Below are 20,245 nucleotides of genomic sequence, written 5' to 3' on the forward strand. Positions count from 1 at the left end.
TGGAACTTCAGAGGTCGAGGAGAGACTTGATAGTGGTATATTAAATTATTAGGGGCATAGATAGAGTAGACAGTAGACACCTATTTCCCAAAGGTGGCAATGTGCAACACTAGAGGGCTTAATTAATAGGAGAGAGGGGGAAAGTTTAATGGTGATATGTGTGACTTTTAAAAAAAACGCAGTGGTGGATGCCTGGAACGCATTGCGTTGGGTGGAGGTGGGGGAAGGCAGATATGATATAGGTTTTAGATAGGCACATCGAAGTGCAGGGAATAGAGGGATATGGATCATGTGCAGGCAGAGGAGATCTATTGAACGTGGCATCATGCTCAGCACAAACATTCTATGTCTACGTCAATATTCTGATATATATAAAAAGTTTTTGTTCTTAATATAAAGAAAATATCCCAAAATACTTAATAAAAGTAACTGCCGTAATAAGAAATCCTACGTTTCATAATGTGTAAAATGCAAAAGCAAACCAACTAAGTGGCAACAATATTAAACAAAAGTAAAATAAGTCTCAATACAATGAAAATACCATTTCAGCAAAATAGTAAATTAATTCCAACCTAAGAAGGGAATAAAAATTAATGATGAGAAATTCTCCATTTTAATATTTGTTTCAGAAGAGCAGAGGAAAGCTTTCCAATCACTTTTTGATGTACAGCATCTGAAAAGTTCCATCATGTGTTTGTACTAATTGTATATTTCACATTTGCTGCAACATATATGGGAAATGCGAAATTAAATGTCAACAAAAATTAAATGGAACAAAAGACACAACAACCATGAAAACCATGGATAGGAGGAATTTTAAAGGGTAAGAAATAAATGTCAAAATTGTTTATTGCTTTATAGACCAAAACAGAAAGCACACGGCCAACATGCTCCTTCACGTTCCAAACATGTAAGGTCATTGGGCTTTTCTATGCACATTTTGAAATTAATTTGTTGCTAACATATGGCTTGCATAGAATAGATGTGGGGAGGATGTTTCCATGAGTGGGAGATTCTAGGACCAGAGGTCATAGCCTCAGAATTAAAGGACTTTCCTTTAGGAAAGAGATGAGGAGGAATTTATTTAGTCAGAGGGTGGTGAATCTGTGGAATTCTTTGCCACAGAAGTCCGTGGAGACTGTCAATGGATATTTTTAAGGCAGAAATAGATAGATTCTTGATTAGTATGGGTGTCAGGGGTTATGGGGAAAAAGCAGGAGAATGGAGTTAGGAAGGGGATATAGATCAGCCATGATTGAATGATAGGGTAGACTTGATGAGCCGACTGGCCTAATTCTGCTCTTATCACGTATGACCTTCATTGCCAATGTGCAAGTTCCATTCAACCAAGCAGAGCATCCGGATAAAAGTTTCTATCCTCTGTTCTTTTCTAGAAATGTCACATGTTTACTTAAGTCTACTAAACGTGCAGAAAACCAAGAGAGCTCTGGTGGATTTTTACGTCCTGAAGCTTTAGTAGCACTTGAATAAAAATGTTAAGTCTTATCAAATGTGTCATCGCCCAGTGACTTGATGGATGATTTATCCCTGCTCACTATAATTGTCCATTGTTAAAATTTAAGCAGAGTTACAATTCAGGGATCATTTAAAACAAAGAGTAGTTCCTCTGTGGCATGCGAGAATGGGGCAATGTTGGACATAAACTGTTCCCCTGAGACCACAGTCAACTACATCATAGAAGTATATGTATCAGCATTCAATGGTTCATGTATAACTGTTAAAGTGACTAACATAACAAAGTTGGTCACAAGTTAGGATCATTTTGAAATATTGCGGCATTAAGATAGATAGCATATGGTGATTACAATTTGACTTCAAACACGTGAAAAACAGCTGTATAAATCAAATGTATAAATAGCAGTGAATAATAAAAAAACATTTTCGGGAACAATGATTACAAAACGAGAACCACCACAGAAACATTGCTGCTATTCTTCTTCTGGTAGACGTCCAGTCATTTATCTCTTTTTCTTGCTTTCTTTCTTGGCCTTCTTTCCTGTTGACGGTGTCGTAGGCTTCTGCTTTTTAGTGATATCTGAAGGCTTCAACTCAGATTGTTCCCACTCCTGATGAGATTAAGATTGAGAAGAAAACAAAAATATTTAATTACCCTTGTTTTCAACTTTCTCATATTGGACATTTTCTAATAAAGTATCAATGTAGACTTAAGTGGACAAAAGATAAATTAGTTGTTACTGAACATAATGCAAACACATGGAGAATCAGATACTATAAGTTAGTCAAGATTTCTCTAATAAACTTAATTTACTAAAATGATTGCTTGCAACTTTAAGGTCAATTTTACTGGTGACCTTACAAGGTTTCTCTTCTCACTAGAACACCAACAGAAATTCAACCTACCACTGCAGCTCCATGCAGCAAACATAATGAAACTAAAACACTTTCTGTATCCGTCCTCTTATTATACATTCTGTTTCGTAAAGCCTTAAAAAAGTAATGTGAAAGTGCCACGTTTATGTAAATTCATAGCTTTTTATTTAATAGCTAGGATAAGTTTAGTTATATTTTATTCTCCTCTATACAGCTGAAACACCGTTAATTTTCAGAGGACTTTTAGCAACACAATGCAATGGAACTAGAGTAATACCTACAGTCATTGCACTGAGCACATTGAATATTTACATACAAGGGATGGCTGAAAATAGTTGACATTCACTGAAAAGTTTCCCAAGTACAGAAATGTATATGGAAACACTCCAGGTTTAACAGAGATTTGTTGAAATCTCCATAACATATATTCATGCTAGATTAGCTACTAATTAAGGGGTAAACAATTTATGTTAAAATCCCAGAGCGATATGAATGGTAACGTGTCGATAACTAATTGCAATATTGGTAGCATGACAACGAATGAATAAAAACCCTAATTTTGTGGTTGGGCTAGGTTAAAGACGGTGATTCAAACTGAGACAATGACTGTTGCTTTAATTTATCCCAGGCACAGTGAATGCTGTGGGAAGGGTTTATGTGCAGACCTGGTGCTTGACTAGGAACAATAAGAGACAGAGGGCAGATGGACATAAAATGCTGAAGAAACTCAGCGGGCCAAGCAGCATCTCTGGAGAAAAAGTATAGGTGACTTTCAGGTGTGGAAGAGGTTTACTTACACCTCCTCCAAATTCACTCACTGTATTCCCGGTGTGGGCTCCTATATATCAGTGAGACCAAGCGTAGACTTGGCGATTGCTTCGCTGAACATTTAGGCTTAGACCACCTTGGCCCACGCGATCTCCCGGTTGCCAAATATTTTAACTCCCCTTCCCATCCTGACCGTCCTGTCCTGGGCCTCCACAGTCAGCAATTAGTTCTCTGAGGATTTGATAGTGTCACATTTTCATAATCTGCCACGTCAAAATGATTACATTGTGTAACTTGGTCGACATGGACAGAGTACTAACGCAACGTCAAGAAGTCAGCCTGGCTAGCCATTAAATAGCTGTACATTTGTGTGTACATAGGATGCACGAACATCCAGAAAGAACACATAGAGAAATGTTTTGAAACACTTGCAACACAGAATCACACAATATAGAGAGGCATGTACAAACTAAAACCAACAATTCATCCAGGTATTTACCACTGTGTGCAAGAAAAACCTGCTTTACAAATTTCCTTTAACCCCCCTCTCATCTTAAATCTAAACCCTCCAACATTTCCCTGAAGAGATCCAGGAGACCACCAAGCAGTGGGATTGACAGTAGTGGACATGATTTATCGATATTTTCAACATTCTGATCATGTGCGAACTACTTACTGACTTAAAGCCTCTTCATCTTTGTGCAGATGATTTGATTGACTTCATTTCTCACAATACACCCTTACAGCAACTAGAAATTCTGCCCTCGTTTTGTGATTAGTTTCACACTGGCAGCTCTGTCCTGAGAAGAGATTACTAGGTGGATGATATAAAGAATCGAGGATATGTCTGAAGAATTGAAACATCTCGACAGACTCCTGGGAATCTCAAGCCCATGACTCAAAAACGAGAAGTAGCATTCAGGATATTGCTGAGAATTGAATCCATGTATTTGCAGCACACACAGCCCTGGATTAGCAGTGGAAGAAGCATACAACCTCAGAAACTACCCATTAATCACCTGGCCCATCAATGGAAGCCTGCAGTTCCCACACAGGGTGACGCCACCAGTAGTGGCTGCCTCACCAACAGTCTGCCTGTCCTTTCTTCTTTTTGTTATTTTTAGTATGTATTAAAAGTAATCTTTAGTGTTCCTTGGTTTATTTTATGTGGGGGGTGGGGTTTGGGGAAACGTTTTTTTTAATCTCTTAACTTGACGGAGATGCGATTGTTTTCCTTATCATATCTCTGTCCTCACATCGTGGAGTTGACGGCCTTTCCTGGAGACCAATCCGGCACTCCAAGCCGTAGGAGTTTGTGGGAACTTAACATCATGGAGCTTACGATCCCTTTGCCGGGGATCGAAGCTCCAACCGCAGGGCCTGTGGACGTTAACATCGTGAAGCCCACGGTATCTGGTAAGAAGAGGCCGATTCGGGAGATCCATGCCGCGGAGAGAGTTTCAACCGCCCCGACGCGGGAGATTCGATCACCCCGACGGGGGCTTCGATCGTCGGATGCGGGGACTTTGATCTCCCTGACTGCAGATGGTTTGACTGGCCCGACCGCAGGAGAACAATGAGGAAGGAGATTGAACTTTATTGCTTTCCATCACAGTGAGGAATGTGGAATCCACGGTCGTGGATGTTTATGTCAACTTTTATGTGGTTGTTGCTTTTCACTTAGGATGGCTGTATGGAAACTCAAATTTCACTGTACCTTAACTGGTACATGTGACAATGAACTGACCTTGAAGATTTAGGGTATAATCAAGCAATACCTAGTACTTAATGGATCCATTTATCGCTGCAGGAAGCCTCGAGTGGAGAGATAATAACAGATACAGCTTGAATAGTCCTTATTATTATTCAATTACTATATCCAGCATGTGGAAAATATATATAGGAAGACAACTTGTATCCACTGAACAATGCAGTTGTACAAATCAAGGAAGAGAAAGGGAGAAACTGGATGGAATAAAATTTAAAGAAGTATAAATCTGAGATCAAATGAAGAGAACATCACTCGATAGAAATGGAAAGCAGCTGCCACCTAGTGGAAAACTATAAATATGATTGAAAATACAATTGTATTTCCATGCACAATTGAGATCCACATGTGCGGATATCTATTTATGCATGACCTTCAGCAAATCATTTATTACAGTAAGGGCAAGGTTAAACGATAACAACAACATTTAAACCTATAGCAGACATGCACATTCAATGAATGACTATATAAACATGCCTACAGATATCAAGTATTACAGAAACGGTGCATGTCAATCCATTCTTCACTGTACAAATGTCCATATGCTGTCAAAAGCCCTTTAAGTACAATGGGGGATTTCAAGGATATGTCCTTGAAAGACCTGGTAATTTTGTAACCAGATTTATCAATGTTTGCCGTATTGATTCCCAATTTATCGTTCAGCATTATTCTAGTCATTAAACTGCTGAAAATGTGTCTGCTGTAAATTAGTGGCCCAGTGTGAAAATGCAGTTTTAAGACATTGCCATTCATGACGTGATGTTCAGATAGGTCTAAATATGCAATCTCTTTCTGGAATGCAGTAAAATTATTATTTAAAAAAAAAAAATCAGTCTTCAGGCCAGAGATGCAATGACCAATGACAATTATTCTACGAAAATACACCACTTGCAGTTAGAGCAGTTCACAAAGAAATTCCAATCATGAGAAACAGTATGAATCTTCCCAGTGCAATTCAGCTCTGCAGCATCTCACTGGGATGAAGTTCTCAACAACTATCAAATTGTTTAAATTTAAATTATTAAATGAGTAAATCACTCTGAGGTTAAAGTCCACTCAACCAAATTATTGGAATGTCACATATCAAACACTTTCATAAAGGTCATGTAAGCAGTTGAATATTCAATCGGCTCAGGACCACAAGGATTCATCATGACAGCATCACGTAATCCTCACCTTTCCCCACCACGAACTGGTTAACTTTACAGGAGTTCAATTCTTCTTCCTCTATAATTCTGTTGTAACCTTATGGATTGCTATACATTCTCTGGAATTTAGTCTTTTGGAAATGTATAAGACTTGTCTGCGTTGCCAACAAATGCAACAAAAGCAGTTTAAAGCGATTTAAAGAAACAGTTAATGCCCTGTCCCACTGTATGAGTTCATTCAAGAGTTCTCCCCGAGTTTGCCCTGAATCGAACTCGGAGATTTACGGTAATGGCCGCTCGTAAGTACTCGGGACTCTCGTGGACGTTTTTCAACATGTACCAAACATGTTGAAAAATCTTCACGAGTTTTCCCGAGCATACCTGCCGTTATCGAGTCTTCCCGAGTATCTGCCGTTAGCCTTACGAGCCGCTAAGAGACGTCCCCGAACACCGACGTACCCGCTACGTTCATTCTACGTGCTTACCATGAGTTTGGTTTTTCTAAAACTCAGGTGAGCACTTGAATGAACTCGTACAGTGGGACAGGGCCATTTTATCATCATTTGTCAGGAAAAGAAACACAAGATCTAGGAATCGTTCTATGGTTTGGTACATGTGCACCCGCATGAAGTATTATCGGGTTTTCCTTGAGAGCAAGTATTGAATTAAATTGAATTGAATTGAATTTCCTTTATTGTCATTCAGACCTTTCAGTCTGAACGAAATTTCGTGCCTGCAGTCATACATACAATAATACAATAATAGACAACAGAACAGACAGTAAACACAAATTAACATCCACCACAGTGAGTCCACCAAGCACCTCCTCACTGTGATGGAGGCAAAAATCTTAGGGCTGCAGTCTCTTCCCTCCTCTTCTCCCTCTGCGCTGAGGCGATACCCCACCGGGCGATGGTAAATCAGTCCCGCGGCTCACCGAGCTCCGCGAACGGGCCGGTTCAAACACCCGGGGTGGTCGAAGCTGCCGCCCTCCAGTCCAGCGGACGCTGCTGTTGAGGACGTCGTCCACTGGCCCGCGGCCGAACCCCGGACTCAGGCCGCCGCCGCCAGAACGCCGTCTCAGCCACCGGAGCACCGTTCCAGCCCCGAGCCGCGTCGTCCTCACGTGAGCGTCTCAGCCCCGCACCAGGCCGCCCTCACGGGAGCGCCGTTACCCTCGAGCTGGGCCGCCCCGACGGGAGCGCCGTTTCACCCTCGAGTTGGGCCGCCCCGACAGGAGCGCCGTTCCACCCTCGAGCTGGGCCGCCCCGGCGGCAGCGCCGTTACCCTCGGGCTGGGCCGCCTCAGCCCCCCACGGGAGCGTCTCAGCCCCTCACGGGAGCGCCGTTCCAGCCCCGTACAAGTTTTCTTTCAATTTATTATAGCTCACGATGTTTAAAAGAACACCACAGTGTCAATCAAAAGAGCTCTGGTTAACAATAGAACAAGCTAGGAATTTTATCTACTACTGCTAATGTCGCCCAGGGGATTATGTCCAATCACGATATTGAGAAAGTAAAGCCCAGACAAAAGCATCAAAGCAGTCAGGACAGCAGAATACGTTCATGGCTTTGAAAGGAAAATTTAGGTTACTTGTCAAGACTCCTTTTTTTTATTTTCAAAACAATTGCAACAAGGTGCGAGGGACCCAATAACAGCTTGATACTGCAATGAGAAAACTGTTGGATTGGTATTCTGGGCAAAATAAAATATGCTCAAAGGCCTTCTCCAAATGCTATTTCATTATCATTTAAACAGATGACAGCTAAACAAAATTTGAGCTTTGATCAATTATTCAATGAATTAATAACAGACAATGAAACTTAATAACGTTCGGCATCTTAGCTATCAGCAAATGAGAAATTGTGTTAAAGTTTCAAGTTAATAACCTTGTATCACAATAATTAAAGGCAGGGTAAGCGGTGGAGGAACTTACAATTTCACCCTTAACTGAATCACTGGGTAATTTCTCCCAAGCCCTGTTACTTCAATAATACAGCAGATATGCTAACAAGGAAATGCACTCACTCCACAGTTGCTGTCTGACCTGTGAAATGTTACCAGCATGATTCTGTTTTTTTCTTTAATTTTAGATTCCTTGCACCTGCAATAAAGTAAAAGAAATGTGACAGGCGTAAGCCCTCAAAGCCCTTCCTGGTCAATCAATATGATCATGGTGATATACATCATGTAGATGTGAAGAGGATGTTTCCACTAGTGGGAGAGTCTAGGACTAGAGGTCATAGCTCCAGAATTAACATTCCTTTAGGTAGGAGATGAGGAGGAATTTCTTCAGAGGGTGGTGAATCTGTGGAATTCTTTGCTACAGTAGGCTGTGGAGACCGTCAATGGATATTTTTAAACGCAGAGATAGGTGCAGTGCCCTCCATAATGTTTGAGACCTAGACCAATCATATATTTATTTGCCTCTGTACTCCACAATTTGAGATTTGTGATAGAAAAAAAAAAAAATCACATTTGGTTAAAGTGTACATTGTCAGATTTAAATAAAGGCCATTTTTATACATTTTGGTTTCACCATGTAGAAATTACAGCAGTGTTTATACATAATCCCCCCCATTTCAGGCCACCATAATATTTGGGACACAGCAATGTCATGTAAATGAAAGCAGTCATGTTTAGTATTTTGTTGTATATCCTTTGCATGCAATGACTGCTTGAAGTCTGTGATTCATGGGCATCACCAGTTGCTGGGTGTCTTCTCTGGTGATGCTCTGCCAGGCCTGTATTGCAGCCATCTTTAGCTTATGCTTGTTTTGGGGGCTAGTCCACTTCAGTTTTCTCTTCAGCATATAAAAGGCATGCTCAATTGGGTTCAGATCGGGTGATTGACTTGGCCACTCAAGAATTGACCATTTTTTAGCTTTGATAATCTCCTTTGTTGCTTTAGCAGTATGTTTAGGATCATTGTAGAATGAACTGTCGGCCAACGATTGAGGCATTTGTTTGAACAATCGGCAAGGATGTGGAGCCTTTGGAAAGGGTGCAGAGGTAGTTTATAAGAATGATGCCTGGATTAGCAGGTATTAGCTGCAGGGAGAGGTTGGACAGACTTGGATTGTTTTCTCAGAAATGCCAGAGGTTGCAGGGAGACCTGATAGAAGTATATAAACTTATGAGAGGCAGAGACCCTTCTTCAGATCGTCTGTGCAATGTAATGTCCTCAAGGTAAGGTACTACACAATAATACTGCCTTCTGCAATACAATGGCTTGGCTTTAAGGGAACAGAATTTACTGAAAACCCCCCACTTAAACAACAACAGAAGTAAACAGAGCTTCCGAGGCATGCTTCCTACTTAACTAGAGTACAGAAATAGCTTATTGCTCAAAAAGTCATCAAAACATTAAAATACAAATATCCTGCAAAGCACATAGTTAAACTTCATCAACTAAAACAATCCGAAAAAAAAAATCCTAGTAACTAGGTCGATCTTAGTTATTCTCCTCTGGTGAAATGAATGAAGTTGCTAGTTGAATCCAAAGCTATTTAAACAGACACCTGCAAAAATGGTGAAAAATTAAAGCAGCATCTTACTCCCATGATGGACTATAAATGGGGTGCAATAGCTTCAGTAAAACTAATATGACCAGCTGCTTGTTGCTTTGGGGCTTCCATGTTTTGCAGAAACTATCAGAAGATTTCTCAGGGAATGATTACAGATTCACAAGGATCTATTATCATTCCCCAGCAAAATCTGGGCCAAGATTCTTCTCAAGGGTCCGTACAATCATATTGTTAATCCCCACGTTTACTCCTGATGACTGATTTCCTTATGTTACTGAAGAAAGAGAGAGGCCTTTATTTGCTTTCTAACTGATGATACTTTACCAGCATTCCATGCAATGGTTACCTTGCATATCTCTCTCTCTCTCTGACATTAGCAAACACTAAACATATGACTACATTTAAGAGGGATTTAGACAACTATATCATCATCAGCAGTCACTCAAAACTGCTCATCTCCATTGGGCCATCTACTTGTGGATCTGCAGATGTCTGTAGAGGTCGATCCGCGATCCACACACCTTGGTGCAACGTGGGCAGTGGAGACTGGCGGTGGTTGATAGTCGTCGAGCCCCCTTCTCTCTCTCCTTATGGTGCTGTCACTTTGTCTCTGCGACACGGCGTAGTTCCATTTCGTGACGTGCAGCTCCTTCCTGCACGGATTTCCTCCAGGAGCGCCTGTCCAGTGCAATGTGTTCGATGTGATATGGAATTTCTTCAGACTGTTCTTGATGTTGTCCTTGAAGCGTTTCTTTGACCTGCCGGGGGCTCCTTCAATTGAGAGTACAGGATTTGTTTAGGGAGACGTGTGTTGTGGTGGTGATGCTGGACATGTTGGCTTCCTCCAAAACTCGAATATTGGTACGTTGGTCCTCCCAGCTGATCCTCAGAATCTTTCGTAAAGATCTTTGATGGTATTTGGTTGGTTAAGAAGGTTCAATGGTTGGGTATTAATGGTGGAGTAGCAAGGTGGATTCAACAGTGGCTGAATGGGAGATGCCAGAGAGTAATGGTGGATGGTTGTTTGTCAGGTTGGAGGCCAGTGACTAGTGGGGTGCCACAGGGATCTGTGTTGGGTCCACTGTTGTTTGTCATGTACATCAATGATCTGGATGATGGTGTGGTAAATTGGATTAGTAAGTATGCAGATGATACTAAGATAGGCGGGGTTGTGGATAATGAAGTAGATTTTCAAAGTCTACAGAGAGATTTATGCCAGTTGGAAGAGTGGACTGAAAGATGGCAGATGGAGTTTAATGCTGATAAGTGTGAGGTGCTACATCTTGGCAGGACAAATCAAAATAGGACGTACATGGTAAATTGTAGGGAATTGAAGAATGCAGGTGAACAGAGGGATCTGGGAATAACTGTGCACAGTTCCCTGAAAGTGGAATCTCATGTAGATAGGGTGGTAAAGAAAGCTTTTAGTGTGCTGGCCTTTATAAATCAGAGCATTGAATATAGAAGTTGGGATGTAATGTTAAAATTGTACAAGGCATTGGTGAGGCCAATTCTGGAGTATGGGGTACAATTTTGGTCGCCTAATTATAGGAAGGATGTCAACAAAATAGAGAGAGTACAGAGGAGATTTACTAGAATGTTGCCTGGGTTTCAGCAACTAAGTTACAGAGAAAGGTTGAACAAGTTAGGGCTTTATTCTTTGGAGCGCAGAAGGTAAGGGGGGACTTGATAGAGGTCTTTAAAATGATGAGAGGGATAGACAGAGTTGACGTGGATAAGCTTTTCCCACTGAGAGTAGGGAAGATTCAAACAAGGGGACATGACTTGAGAATTAAGGGACAGAAGTTTAGGGGTAACATGAGGGGGAACTTCTTTACTCAGAGAGTGGTGGCTGTGTGGAATGAGCTTCCAGGGAAGGTGGTGGAGGCAGGTTCGATTTTATCATTTAAAAATAAATTGGATAGTTATATGGACGGGAAAGGAATGGAGGGTTATGGTCTGAGCGCAGGTATATGGGACTAGGGGAGAATACGTGTTCGGCACGGACTAGAAAGGTCGAGATGGCCTGTTTCCGTGCTGTAATTGTTATATGGTTATATGGTTATATGGTATTGTTCCAGGGCTCTCAGGTGCCTGCTGTATATAGAATTATATGGTCCTAACATAGGCAAATGAGATTAGTGTAGATGAGCAAAAAGGTCAACATGAACATGATGGGGTACAGGGCATATGTTGTGGTTCTATGACTTTATTTAGATTTTTTTGTAAATAATAAAAAATGACTAATATCAACTAGTGCTAATAACAGAACATAAATTCACCCCATTCTGTGACAAACTGAGTGAATTCAAACATATAAGGCGATAGAACAATGACATTGAGCTTTTCTTGAGTCCTTTCTTAGAAAGCTCCAGTAGCAACCACAAGAGCTCTTGCGCAATAGAAAACTACCTTATTTGCAAAAAAATAAGAGAGAAGCAAGGGTCTGAAGAAGGGTTTCGGCCCGAAACGTCACCTATTTCCTTCGCTCCATAGATGCTGCTGCACCCGCTGAGTTTCTCCAGCATTTTTGTCTACCTTAGAGAGAAGCAACCTGTCTCTTTAGGGCTTGAAGTAGAACTGGTTATGCAAGAGGAAATTACGAGAGAGACAATTGTGCAGAGAGTACTCTAAGCTCTCAGCCTAACCACCAATCTTCAAACACACACACACACATATAGCAAGAAAATCTATGGTATTAGCAGCAAGACAGACAAGAATAGATGCAACAAACTGCAAGGCTCACTTTACACTTGGTATCAGCACTTTTCACCACAACAGCTGACAGCAATTTTTTATTTAATTTCTCATAACAACTAACCCAAGACAGTAAGGCAAATGAAAGCGAAATCAAAGAGGTACTTTATAAAATGGAAACACTAGAGACTGCAGATGCTGGAATGTTGGGCAAACAAACTGCAGGAGAAACTCGGCAGATCTGAAGATGAGTCCCAACCTGAAAGTTTAAGAAGGAACTGCAGATGCTGGAAAATCGAAGGTAGACAAAAATGCTGGAAAAACTCAGCGGGTGCGGCAGCAGCTATGGAGCGAAGGAAATAGGCGACGTTTGGGGCCGAAACCCTTCTTCCGACCTGAAAGGTTGTCTGTCCATTCCCTACACAGATGCTGCCTAACCCAATGAGTTCCTCCAGCAGGTACACACAATTGCTGGGGAAACTCAGCGGGTGCAGCAGCATCTATGGAGCGAAGGAAATAGGCGACGTTTCGGGCCGAAACCCTTCTTCAGACTGATGGGGGGTGGGGAAAGAAAGAAGGAAAAGGGGAGGAGGAGGAGGAGCCCGAGGGCGGGCGGATGGGAGGGTGGGAGGAGACAGCTAGAGGGTTAAGGAAGGGGAGGAGACAGCACGGGCTAGCCAAATTGGGAGAATTCAATGTTGATGCCGTAAGGACGCAAGGACCCCAGACGGAATATGAGGTGCTGTTCCTCCAATTTCCGCTGTTGCTCACTCTGGCAATGGAGGAGACCCAGGACAGAGAGGTCGGATTGGGAATGGGAGGGGGAGTTGAAGTGCTGAGCCACCGGGAGGTCAGGTAGGTTATTGCGGACTGAGCGGAGGTGTTCGGCGAAACGATCGCCCAACCTACGCTTGGTCTCACCGATGTAAATGAGCTGACATCTAGAGCAGCGGATGCAGTAGATGAGGTTGGAGGAGATACAGGTGAACCTTTGTAGCACCTGGAACGACTGCTTGGGACCTTGAATGGAGTCGAGGGGGGAGGTGATGGGACAGGTGTTGCATTTCTTGCGGTTGCAACGGAAAGTGCCCGGGGAGGGGGTGGTGCGGGAGGGAAGGGAAGAATTGACGAGGGAGTTGCGGAGGGAGCGGTCTTTGCGGAAGGCAGACATTGGGGGAGATGGGAAGATGTGGCGAGTGGTGGGGTCACGTTGGAGGTGGCGGAAATGGCGGAGGATTATGTGTTGTATTTGCCAGCTGGTGGGGTGAAAGGTGAGGACCAGAGGGACTCTGCCCTTGTTGCGTGTGCGAGGATGGGGAGAGAGAGCAGTGTTACGGGGTATGGATGAGACCCTGGTGTGAGCCTCATCTATGGTGGCGGAGGGGAATCCCCGTTCCCTGAAGAACGAGGACATTTCCGATGCCTTGGTATGAAATGTCTCGTCCTGGGAACAGATGCGGCGTAGGCGGAGGAATTGGTGTGTACCTTCGATATTCCAGCATCTGCAGTTCCCTTTTGAACGAGTTCCTCCAGCAGATTACTCCTTATAAAAATGTGAGATAAGCCCTCTGTTTTGTGCCGGAAATACAGGAGCTCTCGTGTGTAAAATGATAATGAGAAATAAACGTGGATAGAAATGGCAAACAACCATTAAGGATTAACATGATCCAAAGTACAAAGTTAAATATTGCATTCATGAAAACTAAAATAGTATTAAACTTCATCCCTTCCGATGCAAATGACAAAAACTTTATAGCAGGATCTTTGACAAATATTTTAAAACATCTCAATCACAAAGAAGTAAACATTAAATTCATATTCCATCTTCATAAAACAGAATGCAATACTTTTTTGTCAATATTAAATTACCTTTTCTTGCAATTTCAGGAGCAGAGGAAATTCTTATATGGCTGCACTAAATTGAAAGCATTAAAATTATATGCCTGAAATACATTCACAGTGATTCAATAGACTTGTCATGGTGATGTCAAAGAGGATTCTCTTGAACTTCTACAGCTGCACAGTAAGGAGCATACTGGCGGGTTGCATCGTGGCCTGGTTCGGCAACTTGAACGTCCAGGAGCAGAAAAGACTGCAAAAAGTTGTGCACACTGCCCAGTCCATCACTGGCTCCGACCTCCCCACCATCGACAGGATCTATCGAAGTCGCTGCCTCAAAAAGGCAGCCAACATCATCAAAGACCCACACTATCCTGGGCACACACTCATCTCACCATTGCCATCAGGAAGAAGGTACAGGAGCCTGAACACTGTAATGTCCAGGTTCAGGAACAGCTTCTTCCCTACAGCCATCAGACTATTAAACACAACAACAAATAAGCTCTGAACTACAACAGACTATTATTAATATTGCGCAATGTTTGTTTATTTATTAAGTATGCGTGCATGTGCATATATACACACTGAACTTTTTATTTCCCGTTATCTACTATGTTTACATATTCTGTTGTGCTGTAGGAAGTAAAAATGTCATTGTCCTATCTGGGACAAATGACAATAAAACACTCTTGACTCTTGATATTGTTATTGGTATTTAAGGTTGATATTTTAGAATAAGGGGTAAGCCATTTAGAATGGAGTTGAGGAAACACTTTTTCACACAGAGAGTTGTGAGTCTGTGAAATTCTCTGCCTCAGAGGGTGGTGGAGGCTGGTTCTCTGTATACTTTCAAGAGAGAGCTAGATAGGGCTCTTAATGACAGCAGTCATGGGATATGGGGAGAAGGCAGGAACAGGGTACTGATTGGGGATGATCAGCCACGATCACATTGAATGGCAGTGCTGGCTCGAGGGGCCGAATGGCCTACTCTTTCACCTATTGTCTATTGTCAGATCTTGAAGCTCTTGGATTGGGTTGAGCGAGTTAGTTATAGCTGGTGCTTAGAATGAGTGTTCCTGAGACCAAAAGCAAATTAAATGGGAGCTAAGTGTTCCTCAGCGCTATCTAGTGGTCACTGCTTGAAGTACACCCACACTACATTCGGAGAGGATAAGAACAGAATAAATTCTGACAGCTACACATGCTTGAGCATTCAACAATAATATTACACCATGAAAAAAAAACCCCCACCAGACATGCCCTACTGGGGTATAGCTGTCAAGAAAATGAACCCAACAAAATGTTGTTGCCTTGGTGAGCAGAGCTGATAGTGAAGCAAAGGAAAGATTTGCAAGAATATGAACACGAAAATATGGATAAGGGAAACGAGAGATATAAATGTAGAGAGATAAAGAGACAACAGGTAGCTGTTTGTTAGAAACCTAGAAACATAGTAAAATAGGTGCTGGAGTAGGCCATTTGGCCATTCGAGCCAGCACCACCATTCAATATGATCATGGCTGATCATCTAAAATCAGTGCCCCGTTCCTGCTTTTTCCCCATATCCCTCGATTTCTTTAGCGCAAAGAGCTAAATCTAACTCTCTATTGATAATATCTAGTGAATTGGCCTCCACTGCATTCTGTGCCAGAGAATTCTACAGATTTACAACTCTCCGGGTGAAAAGTCCTAAATGGCCTACCCCTTATTCTTAAACTGTGACCCCTGGTTCTGGACACCCCCAACATCAGGAACAGTTTTCCTGCACCTAGCCTGTCCAATCCTTTAAGAATTGTATATGTTTCTATAAGATCCCCTCTCATCCTTTTAAATTCCAGTGAATATAAACCCAGTCGTCCCATTCTTTAATCATATGTCAGTCCCGCCATCCCGGGAATTAACCTTGCACTTCCTCAATAGCAATAATGACCTTCCTCGAATTAGGAGACCAAAATTGCACACAATACTCCAGGTGCAGTCTCACCAGGGCTCTGTACAACTACAGTAAGACCTCCTTGCTCAAATCTTCTTGCAATGAAGGCCGACATGCCATTAGCCTTTTTCATTGCCTGCTGTACCTACTGAGTTGGATGATCAACCATGATCATATTGAATGGCGGTGCAGGCTCGAAGGGCCGAATGGCCTACTCCTGCACCTATTTTCTATGTTTCTATGTATCTGCATGCGCACTGTCAGAGACTGATGTGCAAGCATACCCAGGATTCATTGCACCTCCCCTTTTCCTAATCTGACACCATTCAGATCTTGCCTTCCTGGTCTTGCCACCAAAGTGGATAACCTCACATTTATCCACATTATTCTGCATCTGCCATGCATCTGCCCACTCACCCAACCGATCCATGTCATCCTGCAGCCTCATAGCATCCTCCTCACTGCTCACACAGTTTTGTGTCATCTGCAAACTTGGAAATGTTACATTTAATTCCCTCGTCTAAATCGTAAATATATATTGTAAAGAGCTGGCGTCCCAGCACCCCATTAGTCACTGCCTGGCATTCTAAAAAGGACCCGTTAATTCCTACTCTTTGCTTCCTGCCAACCAGTTCTCTATCCATGTCAAAACCCTACCCCCAATACCATGTGCTCTAATTTTGCACACTAATCTCTTGTGTGAGACCTTGTCAAAGGCTTTTTGAAAGTCCAGATACACCACATCCACTGGCTCACCCATATCCATTCTACTTGTTACATCCTCAAAAAATTCCAGAAGATCAGTCAAGCATGATTTTCCCTTCATAAATCCATGCTGACATTGTCCAATCCTGTCACTGCTTTCCAAATGCGCTGCCATAACATCTTTAATAATAGACTCAAGCATCTTCCCCACTGCCGATGTAAGGCTAACTGGTCTATAATTTCCTGTTTTCTCTTTCCCGCCTTTCTGTGGAAAAGTGGAATGACATCGCTCAGTCCACGTTTGGTCTCGCCGATAAGAATCCACATCTTGAACAATGGATACAGTAGATGAGACTGGAGGAGGTGCAGGTTAATCTCTGCCTAACCTGTCGGGGTCCCTGCACAGAGTCGAGGGAGGAGGTGTAACGACATGTCGACATGGCAACTGCATCTTCTGCAGTTGCAGGAGAAGGTGCCTGGGGAAAGGGTGGTTACGGTGGGAAGAGATGAGTTAACCAGGGAGTTGCGGAGGGAACGGTCTCTGCGGAAGGCAGAAAGGGGTGGAGATGGGAAAATGTGGCTAGTGGTGGGATCCCGTTGGAAGTGGTGGAAATTGCGGAGAATTATGTGTCGTATGAGACAGCTGATGGGGTGGAAGGACTAGGGGGACTTTTCTGACTAGGGGGAGGGGGAGCAAGGGCGGAGAATCGAGGAGACATGAGTGAGGGCCTGATCTCTGATGGGAGAGGGGAACCCCCGTTCCCTCAAGAATGAGGATATCTTGGATGTCCTGGAATGGAACACCTCATTTTGGGTGTAGATGGATGAATTGGGAGTAGGGGATAGAGTCTTTGCAGGAAGCAGGGGGGGGGGGGGGGAAGAAGTGTAGTCGAGATAGTTGTGGGAGTCAGTGTTTGTAATAGACGTCGGTCGTTAGTCTATTTCCTGTGATGGAGACTGTGAGATCAAGAAAGGGGAGGGAAGTGTCGCCCTAATTTCATTTTTACCTTTATTTGCACTGATCGCAGTCAGCTGCCCGGCAAATTATACAAACGCCGCGTCCTTTAGACTGAAGTTAATCACAAAGGCACCTCAAAACACATTAAACATGCTGGATATTTTGGCAATGCATGGTAAAGTACATCTACCCATTAATCCAAGGAGCTAAGTGCCTTTCTAATGCAGTTGTGGTAATTAATTGCTGAAAAGAGATCTCAAACTCTCAAGATTCTCAAACTCATTATGTATGAATGGTCAAGATATGTGATCAGCCTTTTTTCATACTGCAGCTTACAAGCTTTGTCCTTGACTTGTTGCTGCTGGGAAAGAACATCTGATTGTAGGTTCAGAAACTAATTTGGAGCTGGTCTTGATATTTTGGATTTTTAACATGCACTGCACAAAATGGCTCAATTGTGTTGGCACTAATGTGCTTGGTAGAAATGGTGCAAATACAATTGGGTAGGGAAAAAGTGTGCCGTGGTTATTTTAATATAGCATTTGAATTGTCGCTTCAAATATTTATCTTGGATTTTGTTTCTCCAAATGTATTTTCACTCTCCAGGCATTGTGTCACTGAACACATTGATTCCCTAATGGGTCACAACTTCACTGATGCCAACCATATGTGCAGATAATACCCACATGTGCAGTTTTCCTCTTCACGTAAAAAATACAGATGAGCACGGCAAAATGTTTGCCTGTCCTGTCCTTACCCAACACCTTCATCGTGTCAATGACCGTCTTGTCCTTACTCAACACTGAATAGTAATCAGTAGATGGGCAACTTACATGACCCCGTGGCATTAAGCCGACTCTGCATGTGGTAATGAATTGACAATTCCATTCATTGATAAAATTAGGTTCTGGCTCATACATATTCATTGTGATTCTAGAATTTATTTTCTCAGAGAAGAAGCAGGTATCCAGTTAAATATCTTCACCCATATTTAATTGTATTCCACATTTCCTTGATCACCGCCTGCTTTGATCAGTTGTTTTCACACCTTACATTCTTTTTGTACCCTTCCCTGTCTCCAAATTCCCTATCTCCAGATTCAATCTGAAGAAGGATTTTGACCTGAAATGTCACCCATTCCTTCTCTCCAGAGATGCTGCCTGTCCTGCTGAGTTACTCCAGCATTTTGTGTCTATCTTCGGTATAAACCAGCATCTGCTGTTCCTTCCTAAAAAGTAGCTATTCTATTTCTTTGATTGTTCAGACATTGGATCTGTCTGTCTCTGCCAAAACCAGCATTTATTACCTGACCTTAATGTCCCTTGCGAAGATGGGATGAACCTGCTTAAACAGAGTAGCTTGCTAGGCCACTCAAGAGGTCATTTTTGAAGCAACCACACAAGGTGGGTCTGGTCACATGTAGGCCAGATAAAAGGCATAAGCCTTACGTTTTAATTTACATCCTCTCAGCTTTCCTTTCAAACGTGTTCATTGTCAGCATATTGCTAACACATCCCTGTACCATTCCATAATTCAACCCTGGAATGATTAAGCAGAAATGTGCCAGAAGGATTAAAGCAAAAGGAAGGGTGTATTTTGGTTGCAAAATGGGTAGCTCACCTGCTTCCAAACCCATACATCCCCTCCCCCAATACCCAAATTGTCTGTCACTTGGCTGCTTGTCTGACAATGGACCTCATGCCAAATCACTGGAGGGGTTTATGCTTCTGCTGACTCCTGATGGAGGTGTATGCCCCCACCCCCACCCCACTCTTGCAGATCCTCATCGAAAATTGGTCATTCTACTGGGAATTTATCTTGTATTCCTGGAAAAATGGACCAAAATCCTGAACATCTGGCAAAATCCCTACTTGACATACTTCCCCTTGAGGAAAATCTTTTACCCTCTCTTTGCCTCTGCCGCCTTCTTACAATGACAATCAACTGCCATGTAGTAAATCAGGAATAGGCACAACAAAGCAAATTGGGATTATTTTTTGTATCAAAGAGGTTTCAAGCAAACTTAAAGCAAAGCTGTTGTCCATTAACAACTGCAACTAAAAACAGTCATCAATTGCACTTCCTCCCACCACATACAGAGATTAAAAGGAAATGGTAATTGGAGAAATTCTTACCGGCTCTGGTGATTTAGAAGGCAGCAAGATTGATAATATGCAGACGATTTGGAAAATTGCTGCAAGAAACAAGCCATAACGCAGGACATTGTCAAAGAAGGTGGGTTCTTGTACTTCTGGAGGAGTCAAATCAAACTCTGCAGCCATTCCTCTTCCTGATGTCTGGAGGTCCTTTGAAGAGTTTTCCGATATTTTGTTCTTATTCTATCATGAAACGGTATCTAAGGAGAAAGAAAAATGGAGAATAGCTGGGTGAAATACACTTGCATATGGTCCAATGACATTCACGGCATCTAAAGTCAGCAAACTTTAAATTTACTGATTGAAAAAATCTAATATACTGCTCTCAAGAGAAGCACACAATATCATCCGTAGTTCCCACTACCTATGTTGCACCGTGTTAACAGGGCTACCC

General features: G+C 42.4%; 1 protein-coding gene across 2 annotated transcripts in view; it reads right to left on the reverse strand.

Annotated features, from left to right (window-relative positions):
- Positions 1 to 584: 584 nt before the first annotated feature.
- The window catches only part of manbal (mannosidase beta like), a 36,338-nt gene continuing 16,677 nt past the window's right edge, over positions 585 to 20,245 (reverse strand). For both annotated transcript variants that reach the window (XM_033041663.1, XM_033041664.1), the window contains exons 2-3: positions 19,831 to 20,051; positions 585 to 2,087 (exon numbers count right to left, since the gene is read on the reverse strand). In XM_033041663.1, the coding sequence (XP_032897554.1) occupies positions 1,980 to 2,087; positions 19,831 to 19,977 (255 nt within the window). In that variant the 5' untranslated portion in view covers positions 19,978 to 20,051 and the 3' untranslated portion in view covers positions 585 to 1,979. The remainder of the gene's footprint in view (positions 2,088 to 19,830; positions 20,052 to 20,245) is intronic.

Source organism: Amblyraja radiata, chromosome 23, assembly GCF_010909765.2.
Source record: "Amblyraja radiata isolate CabotCenter1 chromosome 23, sAmbRad1.1.pri, whole genome shotgun sequence".
Classification (NCBI taxonomy): domain Eukaryota; kingdom Metazoa; phylum Chordata; class Chondrichthyes; order Rajiformes; family Rajidae; genus Amblyraja; species Amblyraja radiata.